Source organism: Lygodium microphyllum, chromosome 10 (genome assembly GCF_053477565.2).
Source record: "Lygodium microphyllum isolate KBCC chromosome 10, Lygodium_microphyllum_v1.1.10, whole genome shotgun sequence".
NCBI lineage: Eukaryota > Viridiplantae > Streptophyta > Polypodiopsida > Schizaeales > Lygodiaceae > Lygodium > Lygodium microphyllum.
This window is the reverse complement of record NC_141144.1, coordinates 54,275,271-54,294,621: the sequence shown is the minus strand read 5'-3', so window position 1 is coordinate 54,294,621 and position 19,351 is coordinate 54,275,271. Positions and strand designations below refer to the sequence as shown.

The following is a 19,351-nucleotide window of genomic DNA, read 5'->3' as shown; positions in this document are numbered from 1 at the left end:
CTAGCTGTCGATTTCTTAGGAGTTATACTAATTAATAACTCTCTTTCGAATTGCCTTGTTCCCACTTTCATTCCTAATCCCCCTGAATCCCGTATGGGCGTCCAAGGCTCTGTGACGGTCATTTCTCGTGCTGTTTCCCCATAAGTTACATTCATTAATGTAACAATCCCTGTCATTTGCACTAAATTTCACATATGGAGGTAATGGTAAACTAATAGCTTTCTCCCCCTCCATATTGAAACGTTACAGAACTTTCGTAATATACTTTTGTTGTGATAGATAAAGAAGACCCTTTGATTTGTCTTTGAGTATACACATGCCAAGAATGTGATTTGCCTCACCAAGATCCTTCATATCAAATCTATTGTGTAGACTCTGCTTCAAGGAGTCCAAGGCATGGACATCCTTGAGTACAATTAGCATGTCATCCACTTACAAAACCAAGAGAATAAGGCTGCCATCTGTTGCCTTCTTGGTATATAAGCAGTGATCAACTTGAGAACGATGAAATCCCTGAGATTGCATGACTGTATCAAATTTGTGATACCATTCTTATGGTGCCTGCTTCAGCCCATACAAACTCTTGTGGAGTTTACATACCATGTGCGCTTTTCCCTTTGCAACAAAATCGTCAGGCTGTTGCATATAGATCTCCTCATGTAGATCACCATGTAAGAAGACGGTTTTTACATCTATCTGTATGAGTTCCATGTCCTTAGATGCAACCAAGCACAAGATAGTTCGCAAAGTAGTCATTTTGACTATAGGAGAAAATATTTCATCAAAATCAATTCCATGTTCTTGCTGTACCCTTTAGCAATCAAGCGTGCCTTGTACTTTGGCAAAGAACCAAAAGCGACTTTCATTTTGTAAACCCATTTGCACGGTAGCACTTTTAGTCCTTTTGGTAAATGTACCAAATCCCAAGTGCCATTCTTCATGAGAGATTCCATTTTTGATAGCATTGCTTTTTGCCATTTCTTACTATCCTGTCTGTCCATTGCTTCTTGGAAGCATGATGGTTTACCACAATATGTTAACATGACATAATCAACCACATAGTTTACACCAGGAACAAATCTATTTGGCTGTTTTTGCACTCTAGTTGACTGACGAATCCAGTAGTTAAAATTTGCTGGCTGTTCAGCCTGCAAATCTGCATTAACAGCTTGCTGTTCTGCAGGTTCAGCATGTTGTATAGCTGGTTCAGGTTGTTCCAGATGCACATGTTCTCGCTGAATTTGTGGGACATCATGGGCAAGATCCTATGATCATTTTCAGCATCATTCCGTGCATTTTTAGGGGCATTTACAATAGGTATTTGCTGCTGTCTAACGGGCATTCTTTGATGTCCTATTGGTACATCCTCCCGGAATACAACCCTTTTGACCTCCTTTGTTCTTTCGGGCAGTTTGTATATGCGATCTTCTTAGAAGATGACATCATTGTTGCGTACTACTTTTCTTTTCTCGGGATCTCATAATCGATACCTTATCTCACCTTCATCACCATATCCTAGGAAAATACATTTATAGGGCTTTGGCTCAAGTTTGTTGCGTTCTTCCTTGTGTATATATACAAATGCCTCGCAACCAAACACTTACAAGTGAGCATACGAAGGTGGCTTGCTCGACCACGCTTCTTGAGGGACTCCCCCTCCCAAAGACTTCGTTGGTGACCGATTAATCAAGTGTACGGTTGTCATAACAGCCTCTGCCCAGAAACCATGGGGTAAAGCAACATGTGATAGCATTGTACGGACCTTGTCTTGAATGGTTCTATTCATACGCTCTGAACACCATTTTGGGGTGGATTATGAGGGGTAGTAAGCTCCCCTTTAATCCCTTTGCTGTCACAAAAGTCTTGAAAGACTTTGGACACATATTCCCTATCATTGTCAGAGTGAAGGCATTTTAATGTCTTGGTAGTCTGATTTTCAGCAAGTGCTAGGAATTTTTTAAATTTATCCAAGGCCTTATCTTTGCGACGGATTGGATAAACCCATACTTTGTGTGTGGCATCATCAACAAAGGTAATGAAATACTTCTTCCCCCCTAAAGATAATCCTGGCATTTCACACACATCTGAATGTACCAACTCAAGGGTAAAAACTTTGGAGAAAGAGATGTTTTGTGTGACGTTTGAGCATGTTTACCATAAATACAATGATCTCACTGTTCAAAATCAGCATAACTCAAAGACGATGAATAACCCAAACGAGAGAGCACTTTCATTCCAGATTGACTCATGTGTCCCAACAGGCTATGCCACAAAGAAACACTTGGTTGCTCAGTTATGGCGATTACATGGTCACGCACACTAGATACATGTAAAGGATACAAGGTATTACTTTTGGACCCCTTGGCAACAATGCGAGAGCCTTTCTAGATTTTCCATTTGCTATGCCCAAAGGTGGTGTGATAGCCTTCATCATCTAGTTGCCCTGTGCTTATTAAGCTCTTCTTGAGTTGAGGTACATGTCTCACATTATGCAAAACAAACACGGAGCCATGTTGAAATTCTAGTTTCACACTACCAATGCCTGCAATTTTACATGCATAGTTATCCCCCAAGTGGACAACACCACGTACACCACCATTGTAGTCAGAGAACCACTCATGATGTGGTGTGACATGAAAGGAGGCACTTGAATCAAGTATCCAAGTGTGCATATCATCCTTAGAATTTGCAATCAATGCATGTGCATCCAAAGAAGTACATCACCATCACTGTCATTATCATGAGTGACTACATTAACCTATTCTATTTTCACATTGCTCTTTTTGGCAGGTTGGCTGTCCTTATTTTCAGCCAAGTTGGCTTCATTGTTTTTGCCACGAGATTTACTGCGTGCTTTGTTTTCAGAATTGCTCTTATGCTGAAATCTGCCTCTTAGTGTATTGAGTTCTTCCATTAGCAAAGAACTCTCCACATCAGGGTATAACAATTGAGCATTCGGATTATTCAATGCTGTCTTGAAACTATCCCAACTTTTAAGTAGAGTGCATAGTAAGAAGGTAGCTTTGAACTTTTCATCAATATGGAAATCCAAAGCAATCAGCTAACTGAAAATTGAGTTAAACTCATTCAAATGTACAAACATGGCTGTACCTTCTTTCATGCGAAAGTCCATTAGTTTTTCCAGCCAATAAACCTTGTTGGCTGCACTTTTCTGAGAATGCAATTCTTCAAGCCTTTGCCACATTGCATATGTTGAATTTAGCTTCTCAATGTTAAAGAGCAAGTTGTCTGACACCGAGAGCTCAATGGTAGAGCGAGCAAGCTAGTCCAAGTCATCCCACTCGTCTTGTTCCATGTCTACTGGTTTGATTTTCTTTGTTTTGATGGGCTTTACATGTTTCTTCTACACCAAGACGTTGTAGCATTGTTTTTGCCAAATTGCAAAATTATGTGCACCCTCAAGCTTCTTAATGTGCAAAAGATTACCATTGTCACTGTTTCTAGCCATAATTTGCAGTCCCAAAATTGACTAATCAGTCACCAAAGGCAAGCCCAAATGTGACACAAGTGACCATAGTACATGAGAGTACCAACCAGCAATGAAAATCCCAAGATTGCAGAAATTTCAGATCTGCAAATAGATTTTCAGAATTAAAGAATGTCGTTTGCTGCACTCTTCAAGCAATTTCTGACACATTTAGAGACCAAGCCACTAGTTACATGTGAATCCCCAAAATTTCATTGCAATTTTTGCTCAAAGGCATTCCTGAGCACAAATTTGACAATTTGGATCAAAAGCCCCAAAATTTTAGAGGATAATCCATTCAAATTGCATCAACACACGTACCCAAGTGTATATACCAAGCAATTCTTGCACAAATTGATGAAATTCTGCAAAAGCCCCAAATTTCTCGGGTCCAGTGCGCACAAATTTCAATGAAATTGAAGAAATTTCACTGAAATGTGAAAAGCCCCAAAATTTCACGAGCAAATGTGCACCGATTTTGCAATTTCTGAGTCAAATTGTCCACTTCTGCATTAAAGTCCCCAAATCCGGGAAAAGCCCCAATTTTCTTTGGCTAAATTTGACTTTGTGCCTTTGGGTCTAAACGTCTGGTAAAGTAACTGTAGAAGTTAAAGATTAAAAAAAAAAAGACTATTAAGTCAAGTTCATGATCCGTCTGGTCACGGGTGACCGCCTGTCCATGTGAGTCGTGAGCCCGTCTGTCATCGCATCTGCCCGTTTCGTCTACAGCTTGGTCGTTGCGTCTCCCCGTCACCGTCTGTAGTGGTCGCCTGTTGGTCCGACTCGCCTACAACATGTCGTCTATCGCCTTTCTATGTGTCGCCTGCAGTGCGTGCGACCTGCTGATTGGTCTGCCTGCTACTTATTGGCTTCGGGAAGCGTGCACAACCTGTGCTTTGATACCAATTTGACGGATAGTTTTCTGAGCTGAGAGTGAATGCGTAGAGAGTTGAGAGTAGTAGAGAGGAAGAGTGAGTGAATGCGTAGAGAGTTGAGAGTAGTAGAAAGGAAGAGTGGGCATAACACTTGATGTTCGGTACAAAAGACTAGTGTACAACTTTTACGTTTTGAATATATATATAAAGTACAAGTGAAGGGTGCGTTCACACCCAAGCACGGTAAAAGGCACGGTGAGCCTTTATTCCCAACACGATATAAGGATAATAACCTAGAAGCTTAATGATAGTTGTTGCAAAATACTTTTTCCCACGTCTCATTCATGATATGCTAGAACCATGATAACCCAACAGTGGCTTGATCTTCTCCAATCTTTAATGTAGTAACTTTTCCATGCCACCTCACTTAAGGGAACTCTGAGAATCAATATGACCAACAAAGCTTTGCTTTGATAGTTTCCATTTGTATGTACCTGTGACGTGGCAGTACTCCATAAAGAAGACACTTTTAGGTGATAGATTGAGCTAAAAGCTTATCAAAATGTTCCTAAATCATGCATCTATAATTGGCCAAAGTTTTGTACATTAAAAATGTCCCCAGATGTTGTTTCGACAGTGAAAGAGTATGTTTTAATGATTTGGCTGACTTTGTAAAGACTGGCTGAAACCAGCCTTCCTCTTTGGATGGGGTGATAAATAACCTGATTAAGTACTTATTACAGCAAGCATAAAATTCACGTAAACTAAAAGTGCACACTTTATTTCTTTAATCTTGGACATTTGACACCTTGCTGGCCCCAAATTTAGCACCCCTTTTCTTTAACTTATATTGCAAATGGATGGAGTACAACATAGATTCATTGATCTCCTATGCTAATCCATCGCCCCTTGGTTTGCTTGGGAATTGGCCTTCACCTTGTTCCTTGAAAGACAAATTCAGCCCCAAATTAGATATTGGTTGGTTGGTCTCTTGAATCTCCTAGAGATTCCTCAATTTCAGTTGTTGGAATTCAAGTCCTAGGTTCTCAATTATGAGCACACATCTCGAGGTGGGTGTCAAAATCTTAATTTTTGCTATGGATTAGGGTTTACAGCAGAGATTGATTGAAATCTCTTCCTTTGAAATTGTTGGAAAATGCTAAGATAACTTGAGAAATGGTTGGGGGATGAGAGAATGCTGTAGAGAGAAATTTTAGAGTTTCATTGTAAGAAATGTTGAAAAGTTGTTGCTGCCTTGCTCAAACAGCCATGGAAGTTGTCATCTATAGCTTAGGACTACTAGAAAGATTACTGTCCCCACCTGTAAACTGTCACTTGCACCAAAAGGACCTTGGGTTGCTGTCACTCGTGGAGGGCTCCAAATTGCTGTCACTTGCTGTAGAACTGATCCTTGGTGGCTGCAAATTATATCAGTAGCCTCTCCTTGCTTTCTAATAGCCTCCTTCTCTCTCACAACGGCTGGAAGACTCCACCAGCCCCTAAAAACGTTTTTCCCACTTGCATGGGTAAGTTTTGCCAAGTGGGAGCCTTCTAATTCCGTTTTTCAGCATTATCTAGTTCAATTTTGAAAATTAATGTAATTATTATTCTAGTATTCAAAAAATTAATTTCTCCAGCCAATAATTAAATGGCTAATAAATTAAAGTCTCTAATGTCACCAGCCAATAACATTAAAGTCTCTAATGTCACCATTGACATTAGTGGCCAATAAATTGGTCTAGGCCAAAATCTGATACCGAGTACCACCTAGTACATATTAGGCATAACTTATTACTACTTTTGTCTATGGCACCCACTGCATCCTTAGGGTCCTTGGGCTATTACCATGAAATACTTGTTATGTGCATCGCATGTTCTAAACAATCTTGTACATTTGATTAATATCTTAATCAAATGTTATCGGCAAGATTATAGCATCTGAAAATTTCATGTCCCCGTGACAGGGTTGCATATGATAAGGAGTTGTGTCCTACATCTCCATGTGCGGTCCTTGACCCACAATAGCATGGAAACTAGTGACACCACCAAAGTATCGTGGTTGCCCATCATTGCATGCATGCCCTGCTGTTGCACTTCCAAGTTGGCCTTGCATATGCATCAATTGCTCCACAGGCATCATTTTCTTATGCTTACTACCCATGTTTGAAACATCATGCTGCTGTATTGGCTTTTTCTTTAGTGCATCTTGCTGTCCCGAACCTCTTGAATATGATTTTCTCTTCTTGCCTTTGCTGCCCTTCTTTAAGCATTCAAAAAGTGCATAAAGTGAGGATCATTTGCCAATTGCATAAACATTTTACTTGCTATCATTACCTGATCTCTAAAATGGTCATCAAATTCCTCTTGCTCTTGCTGGTCATTAGCTTCTGAAGGCCTAGAAGGACCCACATTTTGGTCTAAACCAACATTATTAGCTTGCTGTCCATGTCGATCTTTGTGCTTATATAATAAGTCAAGAGTTGTAAATGTGGGAAAGTTCTTTTTTAGTTTTGTTGTGTTTGTTTTAATATCTATAAGTTTTTAATCTACATTGACAAAACAGTTTGTAACTTAACTAAGCATATACACTTGTTTTGTTTTGTGCTCTCAAGACAGCATGAGATGGTTTGTAGGTGCTATATTGTTAGAAGTATAATCGTCTTACTATAGCAAATTAGGGGTTTTATTTATATGCTCTTCAGACCCTGAAATGTTGTTAACTTCTTTTTTAAAGGTGGAAGAAGAAGAAAGAAAATTGGAATCTGAACTTGAGATAGCTGAGCGGCAGAATGAGGAAGTAATGGCCCAACTCCAAGAGCTTGAACTGAAATCTAAGCATTTCCATGAATTAGAAGAAAGGTATTTTAAAAACTTTATTTTCGCACACCTAGGATATTGAAAGCTATTATTTGATGTAGGGCAAACTTTGTTTACATTTTTTTCTTGTGTGTACTTGTAATTTGGTGACAAATAACTCTAAAGGTTGGGTTAACTTGGTCTGATGCTATGGTTGTAAGACACTAGGTCCTAATTTGTACAACTCAATACAAGATGAGAGAAGAGATCCTTATACCTTTATTTACAGCAGTTGAATAAGAGATTTGTATAAGTGTGTCCTCAAGAGATGTAACCGCCCTTTGGAAATAATCTAAAGGGCAGTGAACATAAACCAACTTACATGAATCCTCCTGCGTGGTAAACAACACACGATAGGCCCCAAAGGTTGGTGCCCCTTACAGTATTCCTTTATCATTATTCAAAGCTTGCACTAATCACGAGTGACCTGCTATCATAAACTAGCACTTTCTCAATGCCAATGATTCCATGTGCCTTGGCTCTTGAACCAACCTAGACTTGTCTTTAAAGTGACGTCCCTAGTTGCTCTCAGCAACCGACCAGATGCGTGAAATATCTGTCGATTCACGCTCTAATAAATGTAATGTATATGGATACATGGTGTCCTTAGTCCTTTTGGCCTTGAAATGTGACATTGGAGGTTCAAACTTGGTCCTATATTGTTGTGCACTACAAACAAAGTGTAACACACTCAAATCTCAGTTCTAAACTGATCTAATCTGTTGTACGAAGTCTCAGCCCTGTTCATACATCAATCCTAGTGAGTAAATTTAGACATACCTTCAGACTTGCACTGCTGTCACAGCAAACCAGGATTCGATTCATGTGTGAAAACAACAAAGGGCAACTGCTCTTATCCTTACTCCATGCGTTTCATTAGTTACTCTCTTACAGTTTCCTGAATTTTCCATGCATTTTCCACGGTAGAAGAGCTATAGTTTCACTTTTTTCTGCTCCAAATCAGTTATAAATGGCTAAATTTCAAGTGATTTCTTGTGGTACAATTGATTCCCCTTGTCATCTTTGATGTTGGCCTCCAATGGTCAACCAATTGTTGAGTGTTCAGGGTTGTTCATGTCCAACGTGCATGTCAACCCATCCGATCCATCCTGTTCAACATCTCTGATCCGTCTCATTCAATAGGTCCGATCCTATTCAGCATGTCTGAACCTGTCTGATAGTGCCAGTGTCTATTGCGTGGGTCAAACTGCTTCCCGAATTGATATGCTTCACAAGCTCTATGCAATTTTGTAACTCTGAATATAGACAAACCTCTAACCCACCCTTTTAATTGCATTAATTTCAACCTGTACAAATTTGCATGTCCAATGCGTTTGTGGCATATTTCAATGTTTGTAACCACGTCTTTGCCTTTAGCATACATAACAATATTTATAGCAAGAATTTCAGTATATATGGCTAAATCTACTGTCTTTTCTGGCTGGGGTCAAATATGACTGTTTTTTACCCTTTTTTGGGTTGCTTTTTCCCAACTCCATATCCTCCAACAGCTCTCTCTCTCTCTCTCTCTCTCTCTCTCAGACATACGCACAATGTAGGCATCTCATTCTCTCTCTCTCTCATACACAATATACCCATATCTACACACACACAAACTCCTTCCCCCCCCCCCCCCCCCCACCAAAAAAAAGAAAAAAGAAGTGTAACTCACTCAAATCTCAATTCCAAACTGATCGAATCTATGAAGTCTCAGCCCTAATCATATGTCAATCCCAGTGAGTAAATTCAGACCTACCTTCAAACTTGCATTGCTGTCACAACAAACCAGCATTTGATTCATGCTTGAAAACAACAATGAGCAGATGCTTTGATCCCTGCTCCATGTGCAAGGTTGCATTGTGTGTGTGTACAGTATGTACCGTACCATATGGTACTGTACAGTTTGTGTGCGTTCAAATTGTTTGAAAAAGGAAAGACCTTTAAAATTGCTCATTGGCGCCCTTTTTTTTGAACTTTTACTCCTTTTTTTGGGCTGTTAGACATTGAAGCTTCTCTTTTTTCACACTCCACTCCTCCCTCTTCTATTCTCCCTCACCTTAGCCCTCATATAAGGGCAGCCCACTCCCCTTGATTTCACCACACAAATTAGACTCCATCTTCATCAATCGCCCTCTCTTGAGCTCAATTTTCAAGCCTCCATCTTCTTTAATTACCCTACTCTCTCTCTCTCCCTCTCCCTCTCCCTCTCCCTCTTCCTTTCCTTTTCCCTCACCTTCTCTTCCTTCCGGGTAGTGCCCAATGTATTTCGTGTGTTGTGGACACTTATTCAAGTATCAATGTAGTGTGTGTGTACCTAGTGTCTTTAGACATTAAGTTAGTGACATTAGGAACTAGAGTAAGTTAGCCTAACTATTGTTAGTTGGTGGAAGACTGGTTAGGTCAACTCATGACCTAAACTAGGTTGTACTTTTACTCTTTCAGTTCGGTTCAGCAAAGTACACTCTACTCTCTTGCTATAGCTCATCCACTGTCATTGTCTCGTTTCTCTCTCCTCCATGGATGATCCTGTTTTCTCACATGATAGTAGTTGAATACATGTGAAGCGGCATGATATAGGCACATTTTATTGGCAGAGGAGTCAAATCTCAAGGTAGCTACCACGTGACAAGATGGACATGCCATACGTGATGTGATGCTGAACATGGAGATGAAGGTGAAGAAATGGATGGAGTTCCAAGCCTTCTCTGATGGCACGCTTATGTTTTCATAGTTAAAAATTGCGAGTTTAAAGAGAGGAGAAAGAATCAAAGAGTATTCTTGATTTGAAACAACCACCTTGTTTATATAGGCCAAGATGCACATTGCCTTGCTTGGCCTTCATTTAATGCAGTGTAGGTGTGGTAACATGGTGTGAACACAGTGACACTCAAACAAAACTATGTGTTCAATGAGGAACGGCAGAGAACTAGCAGTTTAATGTAAGGACGCTAGGCCCTTGTTATGCAGCCTTCTAGGTGACCATTTCATGAGCCTTATGTTCTTGCTTTCAATAGTTTCGTTTTTGTACAAATAAAGGGGGGATAGGAAACTCATATGGAGAAGATATGCTCATGGATTTCAATGCTTTTGATAGGTTCTGGCACGAGTTTAATGACTTCAAGCTGCAGTTGACTATGCATCAGGTTCTTCTTAAACGTTATTTTTATTTTTGTGTGTATAACCAACCTTGTCTCTACAATGTAAAGATTGAAAGATTCAAATTACACGTGAATTTTAAAATATGCACAATCAGATACTGCTCATGGTCATGATTTCCCAGTCAATGGCATTGTCTCTATGCCCGTTGTTCTAAATTAATAGCTTTTGTACAGGAAGAAAGGGATGCAGTACTTGCTAAAATAGAGGTTACTGAAGCCCAGTTAGATATGTTGAAACGGGCAAATGTACTGAATGATGCTTTTCATATCACACATGAAGGAGACTTTGGAACAATAAATGGATTTCGACTTGGTCGACTCCCTAGTGTCCCGGTATGCTGTGCCTTTGAAATTTGAAACTGGCTTTTCAATGTTTTTTAAGAAATCATCTAGATCATGTTTTGAGGATAAGGGGTCATGAATATTGTACCTCAAGCTCACAGACCACATTCCGAAATGGCCATTTTAGGTGACTGGAAAAAACCAACGCACAAAAAGTTTAAGCACAGGCAAATATTAAGCAGTTCTTAAAACAGGAGAGCGCAGAGGGAAAGTGAAAGGAAACCTTCTCTCGTTTTCCCTTTTCCACCCCTTCCATGTGATTAAATGTTGTAACTAATGGTGAAGAAGTTTATAGTTCTGATGTTTGCCAGCTACTCCCTAGCTTTGCTGTTTCCTAGTCTTGAGCTGTTGCCATTGCAGCAGGGTTGACCTTTGTGGTTACATGAGACTATGATTCAGAGGTTCTCCACATATCAACTTGTTACAAGTCGTACAAAGTACACCATCAGCTTCAGCCTTTATCAACAGTAGGCCACATGTTATGCCATACATGCTGCTTTATTTTGAGTAGCACAAAACACAGTTCCCCCAAAAATTGAGGATTTCTTAAAGGTTTCTGTAAAGAGACCCTGATATTGATGACAGGCTATCCATGTTACAGGTGGAGTGGGAGGAGATTAATGCTGCATGGGGTCAGGCATGTCTGCTTCTGTTTACGATGGCACAATACTGCCGTCTGAACTTCACGTATCCTCGTCCTTTGAAGTGACACTTATGTTTTCATAGCCATGATTATGCAAGTTACATTCTTTTTGCATTTTGAAAAATTCTGTTCGTGACACTGAAGAAGTTGCTTGGGCTAGGTGGTGGACCATTAGAAAAGCTGTATTAAAGTGTGGTGAGAGCTTATTTACCAATGCCGTGGTCTACACGTTTTCATATGAAGTCTATTACATAAGTTTAGACAACCATATGGAAGAACAAACATGCTGCCAATAAAACTTCTATTACCCTAGAAATGTCACCTTTTAATGATGTATAAACCAAGGCAAGCATGGGGTTATTGAAATGAATTGGAGGGGTGAAAGCTTAACATAGTAAACTTTTTCATAGTGCCAGCAATAGTTTTTGTACGATGATTTTGGTCAAAAGTTGGTTATGTAAATAGTGCAGTAGCACCTTAACACTCTGTCACAGTTACCGAATAATGCCAATGGGGAGCTATCCTCGGATCGCAGACAGCAAGACGAAATATGAGTTGTGAGTTGTTATTTTCTCATCATCGGTAATAGAGTTGTGGAATAACTAGGGCTGATTGGTTAAAACCATTTGAGGTGAAGCAATTGCAAATCAGAGAAACTAAAAGATGTTATGTATGTTAATTCAATTCTTGTTTTTGGATGTCAGGTTTGGTCCTGTGAATCTCTTTTGGAGTACCCGATATGATAAAGCAATGACTCTCTTTCTAGCTTGTATCAAGGAGTTTGCCGATTTTGCATTCACCAAGGATAGGGCAGCAAATATCTCACCTGATAAATGCTTCCAATTGCCATACAAGTAGAGTATTTGCAGTATTTTTGTGATGTAACATTGCATGCTGTTTGGTATTTTAATGGCCTACATTTCTGGGGTTTTCCAGGATTGAGAATGATAAAGTTGAAGGACTAACCATCACTCAAAGTTTCAACCGCCCAGAAAAGTGGACCAAAGCGCTGAAGTATATGTTGTGTGACCTGAAATGGGCGTTATATTGGTTGATTGGAAATACGACTTTCCAATCTCCCTCCTCACCTTCACCAATTGCTCATGGACTTACATCTTTGAGAGCAAGGACACTGGCAGAGTCCAAAGGAGCAGTTGCCATGTCAAGAATGCAACATGGTAGCAGTTGACATATGAGAAAGTCTGCCGAGAGACTCTGGCCAAACAGAGAAGGGACCTCTGAAAAGAGACTTACCAGGAGAATCCTGTAAATACTAATTTCTCTGCAACAAATCAAATCAACCGAAGGGGTTCAATGTACATCCCACAATGTTTATACATTATACACATTACTACATTACAGAAAATTACATTGTACATTTACGTTTTGGATGTGTTACTCTTCTGTAGACTACAAATTCGTAAGACAGAGATGCACAAATTGCTTAACAAGGTGATGAAAGAGTGATAAGGCCTCATAAATAGTAGCCCACCTCTAGAATTCTTGCGAGTGTCAAGCTAATGAATCACTAGTACAAAGGCACAATTGTTCAGGAGGCTCATTGGTTATTTGCTGGTGGTGAAACGTGCACAATCGACACTGAGATTGCAAAAGGGTTTTCGTGCAATTCTGGTTTGTTAGAATAATGGCGGTAGAGCACACAATTACCACAAGATAAGTTTCGATATTGGATCACAATATGGGAATTGTGGATAATTGGTCACCATTAATGAATTAGTCATTGAATGGGGAAAAATATGCCTGTCATGCCACATTTAAAATGATGGGATTGTGCAACATTGTGACATAGAGAGGAAGAAAGAAAATGAAGGAAAATATCCATGTTTCTTAAAGATGCAGAAATGCTTCGAAGGATTGATCACACGAAATGTTTCTAAGTATTGATCACACGAGATGCTTTGAAGGGCTGATAACACACGAGATATGTGAAATCATAGATAGTTTAGTCATGTTGGATGTATTTAGAGTTTTTTTAGCCATATCCAAAGCTTATTGATTGTGATTCTCTATTACATCATTCATGTCTGTAAAAGGCCGAAAGGGCTTATCACTTGAGCATATAATACGATGGCAGTGACTTATTATCATGAAGTACAATTTATGAGATGGTTACACCAATTTAAGTGTGTTTGGAATCTAATGTTTGATTATCCCAATAGCTCCCTAACTAGGCCATTGTAACACTTGCTTTAGTATAAGGGTCTCAAGTCTCTCTTGTTGTGAGTAATAATGGTTCAAAATTGTTAGTGATGAGAATAGTCGGCTTGACACTTATAGAGTGATGGGAACACTTGGTGTAGGGTTATGTCTTACTTGAAGGATAATAACTCATGAAAATGGTCCACTTAGATCTAGAGAGGTAGCCATCGTGTAGAGGAAAGGGAACCTTGGTGAGGAAGTTTAGGGTTTGCAAGTAATGCTATCATCTTTGGTGAGTCTCAGTGGCTCGAGCTTAAGCAAGGAGAAAAAGGCAAGAAACAAAATTCAAGTGCCATAGGAATGCTTGTTGTTGTTGTGGTTGTTTTGCAGGCACATGGGCAATCAATTGTGACACTCTTGGCCCAATGCCTTGATTTCACTTGGGTAGCCTCTTAAGCAACTCAAAAGAAATGCATTATCTTTGTGATCTTGGTACATTCTTGGGTATTCTTGCTTGATGCCTTGGCCTTTTTGGGTGGGATCTTTGGGATTGGGATCCATAATAAAAAAGCTATAGTTCCTTGCATGGTTCCTAAAATTGGATATGTGGATGTTATCTCTTGAGAGCACCTAGTGCTACAAGACATGATGCAAGCTTGGCCGTTGTAGCTTCTTGCATCTAGAATTGTGGCCCTCTAAAGTTTAATCCATATGTGCATATGATCTAGCACTCTCAATGGGCTTTCTGCCAAAGGTAAATTGTTGCTTTGATTTGGTCACCTACACCTATGTGGCCCAATGGGCTCTTGATCAAAGATGAATTGGTGCCCTAATCTAGTCACCCAAGTCTCAATAGAATTAAATACCCGATGGACTTTGAGGTCAATGTTTATGCAAAATTTAGAGGCATGGCCTTGGCCTCTCACTATCAAGAATCTATCAATGGTGTCCATGACCATTCTTAGTGTAAAAAGGGTACTATCTAGTAGCTTGGGGTGGCACTAAATGTGGCGCATGTAGATTTCTTGGTAGTTCATATGCAACTTTTCATAGTCATGACATTCCTTAGTGTCATGATCAACGTGGGTGGCCCTCTTTGTAAGAACATCTTCAAACCCTCGTATTTACTTGTCCCAAGGATTGGTGGATCTATACCTGAGGCATGCCAAGTAGTTGTGCTTCTTACTTTGCACTAGGCATCAAAACCCTTGCCTATTTTTCTATATTATGACCAAGTGAAATCTCCTATTCTAACTAGGCTGACATGTCACAACACTCATCATCATATTAATTGTTCTAAGATGTTGCATTATGTGGTCGTATGATGTAGGAGGTTTTGATATGTTGAAATGCAAATGTTGTAGAAATTTGCAATGGATTTTCTAAGACTCTCACAATCTCTTTTAGAGGTTGTATGGGTTGGTATTCATAATCTCTCATAGATCGCATTGTTATATGTATCTATTGTGTCTCGTATATAGTGGTGCCTTGGATATCTACATGCGTGTTGAGTCAAAACATATATGAATATTTTGTAAGCCACTGAGAAAGAAAGGTGTGCATGGTTTGTGGCTATCCCAATAGGTATGCTTGAAATGGAGAAGATTTTCATCTAGGTAATCCTATCAAGCAATCTGTTGTACTAGCTCCATCCTTGTTGTTCCAACATGTTAGAACATCTGCAGTTTGATAGGGATCTCTATGCTCCTTTTTTCCAAGGAACTAATGATATGGCACTTCTTAGAGGGCCCAAAAAATGGAGTCAAAAAAATCCCTAATGATTTGGTTATCTTGCATGTGTAATGTTGAATACCATGACCTTCTGGGGTTGCATTAATGTCCTTTTAGGGTCAAAGGCATATATGACAAAGAGATATATATCAATTTTTAAAGATAAAAATTTTAATTATCTAATTACCTAATAAAATTAATTCAAAATATAAAGTTAGCTTTTTAAATTAACCTGTTAACCCTTGGACGAACAAGGTGGAAAATTGAGAAAATCTAAAGCAGAAGATAAGGTCAAGGCAAAAGTGAAAGGGGAGACGAAGGCGCGCCAAGAGAAATATGGAAACACAAGCAGTGCTGAAAAGTCTTGAATCAAGGAGAAATGCACACAAGAAAAAGCGCAAGTCAATGCTTTTGTAAAAGAATGCAAGGTGCACCATGATTTATTTTAAGAGTGCCGGGCTCTCACTTGTGCAAATTGTAAGGGCAGATGGACAGTAGGAATGAAGATAGGAAGATAGAAGGACAATGGAAAAAAGGGCCTAGGCTATGGTTGGCCATGTGAAAAGGGGATGATTGCCCCAATGGGATTTAGGGCTTTGTATATAAAGTTCAAAAGATGAATGAGAGCTCATTTTTGTGTGTGGCCAAAAGTAGCTCTCTTCTTCTTCTTCTTCTTCTTCTTCTAGTTCTTGCTTACTTGAGCTTGTGCTTGAGAAAGGGAGTGTGAGAGTGTAAGGGAGTAAGTGTGTGAGGGTGAGGGACTGTGGTGGAGAAGCTCTCCATCTTCTCCTCTCTTCTTCTCTTCTCTTCTCTTCTCTTCTCTTCTCTTCTTTTCGCTTCACTTCTCTTCTCTTGTCTTTCTCGCGGTGATGGAGCTTGGAGTGTGGAGCTTGAGGATGGAGCTTGCTTGAAGCTTGCACTTGGATCATGGAGCTATCGGAGTGCTCGGGAGAGGAGGAAACTCGATCAGGCATGAAAGTAAGATCACTACACTCGTAGAGATGGATAGTGTGGCAGCTATGTGAGAGGTACCCATTGGTGCTCGGCTTGGAATGCTTGAAACAATAAGCGGTTCGTGGGTCTTGGCGGTCGATCACCTCTACATTTTGGTTTCGTTGCCGGGACAAAGGGATTCAAGTATTGAGCACTTGCGCGCTTTGAATCGAGCATTGAAGTAGGGTTTTCCCTGAACTGGTGCTTGAGGTAGATAGGTAGGAAGCGAGGGAGTTTGAAGAGGTATCCAATCTCCTTAGCAAGTATGTTTTTGGCTTTTTGGATTTGGAAAAGCAGGTTGGAGTAGTGTAGGTGTTCTCTTATTGATTTTTGTTTACATTTAGGTAGGATAGGAGCAAAACAATGTGAGCACAGAAGTAGGGTTTCTGCTGCTATATAACAGGCTGAAACATGGAAAATAAGGGCAAAAAAAAGAAATTTTGGGTTAAATGTTGGTAAGAGGAGCAAGAATAAGGTGAATGCAGACCTAGGCAGGGCAATAAGAGGCCAGGAGTGGCAAGGAAGACCTTATTTTGCATTTGAAAGGTTAAGGAGAGCTTGAGAGAGCGAGAGACAGCTTGTAGATCCAGGTCTACATTAAATAGATCGGAGCATATCGGGACTTTCAGTGAGATGCAAGTATGGAATGCCCTTGGCCCACACTCCCCCTTGATTCCTGGAAGTTCTAGTAGCCACAGTGACATCCATCTTTAGATTTTTGAACAAATAAGTGATCAACACGCGTTTTGGCTGGCAGAATTCGGATGCCCCCCACAGTGTTCGATTCCCAGAGTCGGACCACTTTGACGATTGGACACCCCGTCTGATTTTGAAAATCAAAAAATCCATAATTGGACACACGACCCGTCCGATCGGACGCTCGACCCATCCGATCGCGACGCTCGGATCATAGAATTGGACAAGCAACCTTTTTCGATCGGACATACCTGCTTCGATTTTCAAAATTGGACCATTCCAAAAGCGGACACTTGTCAAATTGGACGTCTGATTTTCAGAATTGAATGCATGAAAATTGGATCAACTGTCTGATCGGATATCCAACCATCCAATCAGACAACCTTCCTCAATCGAACCGCCTCGGACACCACATTTGTTCAATCGAATACGTACAACGATTGAATCACTCTATGGTTGGACCAACCTTAGGAATCGAACCAAGCTGTTTGATCAAACCACTCGTCAAAGTTGGACCAGCCCAGTTGGACCATCCGACTCTCAGAGTTGAACCACCCAGAATCGAACGAGTCTGATTCTAGGAATCGGACCAACAAAGCCAGAATAAGAAAATATAGATCCAAGACCAGTTCCATGGCTCAGAGCAAACTAGGATCAAAGCCAAAACAACCCTAGAAACCCACCTTGGCTCGCCAAAGCCAATAACTAGAGGAAACTGTGACTATAAGACTAGAGGTAAACTCTAGGAGCCCGGTCACATAGGACTAGACGTGTAGCCCAAAGGTTGGCCTCTAGACTATAACCCAGCCTTGATAAAATGTAGAGGGAGAAGCATAGATGCATAGACCCCAGGATCGACCAGAGACCGCGCTTAGAGCCATACTAGGTCATTGTAGACAAGCCAATGGGGTAGACATACATGTAAGATAGTTTTTTTTTGTTTTGTTTGCGCACCCCACAGTGATTTCTTTTACATATGTGCACCAGAAAGATGAAAATTTTGAATTTGCATCGTGCACAATAGAGCACCCAGCACTGAGTGTACATAAGTTGAGGTCTGTTTTCAATAACAAGGAACACACTCAGACATAATAACTCGAAGGAACCCACCAATAGGAGGAGACTCCGAAACATAGTTGGGTACCTCCTCAGAGCCCCATTAATAGGACCCGTGAAGACGCCATGGGGACTGAAAGACAAGCAATATTGAAACCACCGAAATATGATCAGCTGGATATGGGTGAATTCCCAGTCGCGGTCCAAGACATGGTTAATGAATACGACCTACTGACCAGAACAATAATCCATGCTAGACCAGTAGAGGAGGTAGTGGCAAGCCTAGAGGAAGAAAGAAAAGCAGTTAGGAAAGTGCTGTAGGGCATAGCAACCTACAATTAGTAGCAGAGAGTTAGGAAGCTGCAGTTGTACGTAGATGTGCACGAAGTTCGACGCATGCTAGTCTTAGTCGGTGAAAGCAAGGCAGTACCAAATGCAGAGAGAGAGTGCACTAGATGTAGACCTCACGCCGAGCAAACTTGTGACCAAGCGGCTTATGGACAACACGGCTCATGGACACCACTTGTGACCAAGCGGCTCATTGATAATACGGCTACTGAACTGAGTGCAGCAACACTAGCAACCTCTCTACTCTTAGACCTAGGAATTACTCAAAGGGCATTGAGCCAATAAAAAATCCCTACAGTAGCTAAGCAGATGGACAAGTACTAGCCTAGTAGCGACCCATACAGCTTCATAGAGTAGTTTGAGAAAGTTTGCGAGGCCAATGGTCTCATAGACCTTGCACAACGCTCCCAGGTGTTTGGGCTTTGCTTAGGCGATAAAGGTAGAATGTGGTACACTAGCTTAGACGCGATGGAGTGAGTGAACTTTTCATGACTAGATCTCTTCATTAAGAGATTCTCGAAAGTGGGGTACTCTGACAACATCATAGTTCGACTGATGAACATCAGTCAAAAGGACAAGGAGGACATAAGAGACTAAGTCACTCATGTGCGTAGACTCTTCAAGAGAATCCCTATGAATGAGCGACCCAATGAAAGAGCGGTCTCCACCGTGTTCATAAACGGAATCTACAGTGAGGAGTTGTACAAGGCTTTAGCGAGTAACTCTAGCTTGCAGCGAGATGTGTTAGCTAGAGTCTTTGATGAAGCAATTAGGATGGATGACCAGCTAAGAGAGAGAAGCTCTCGAAGTTTGAACCACAGCAACTCCAGTCAGAGGACCTCAGAGAGGACCACAACCTCTAGCAAGGGATAAACCCCTAGCACACAGGACAGAGGGAAGAGTGTAGAACAAGCCATGAGCTAGTGGAGATGAGGATGGAGCTAGCATGTCTGCAAGAATTGGTGAGGAGACTAGTCTGACTGCATGTCCAATGCGTGCATTGTGG

General features: G+C 40.6%; 1 protein-coding gene across 1 annotated transcript in view; it reads left to right on the top strand.

The window, feature by feature from the left end:
- The window catches only part of ATG6 (AUTOPHAGY 6), a 48,214-nt gene extending 35,402 nt beyond the window's left edge, over positions 1-12,812 (top strand). The window contains exons 4-10 of the mRNA XM_087686276.1: positions 7,097-7,221; positions 10,313-10,361; positions 10,551-10,709; positions 11,320-11,405; positions 11,856-11,918; positions 12,066-12,215; positions 12,298-12,812. Of these exons, the coding sequence (XP_087542402.1) occupies positions 7,097-7,221; positions 10,313-10,361; positions 10,551-10,709; positions 11,320-11,405; positions 11,856-11,918; positions 12,066-12,215; positions 12,298-12,550 (885 nt within the window). The 3' untranslated portion in view covers positions 12,551-12,812. The remainder of the gene's footprint in view (positions 1-7,096; positions 7,222-10,312; positions 10,362-10,550; positions 10,710-11,319; positions 11,406-11,855; positions 11,919-12,065; positions 12,216-12,297) is intronic.
- Positions 12,813-19,351: the final 6,539 nt, after the last annotated feature.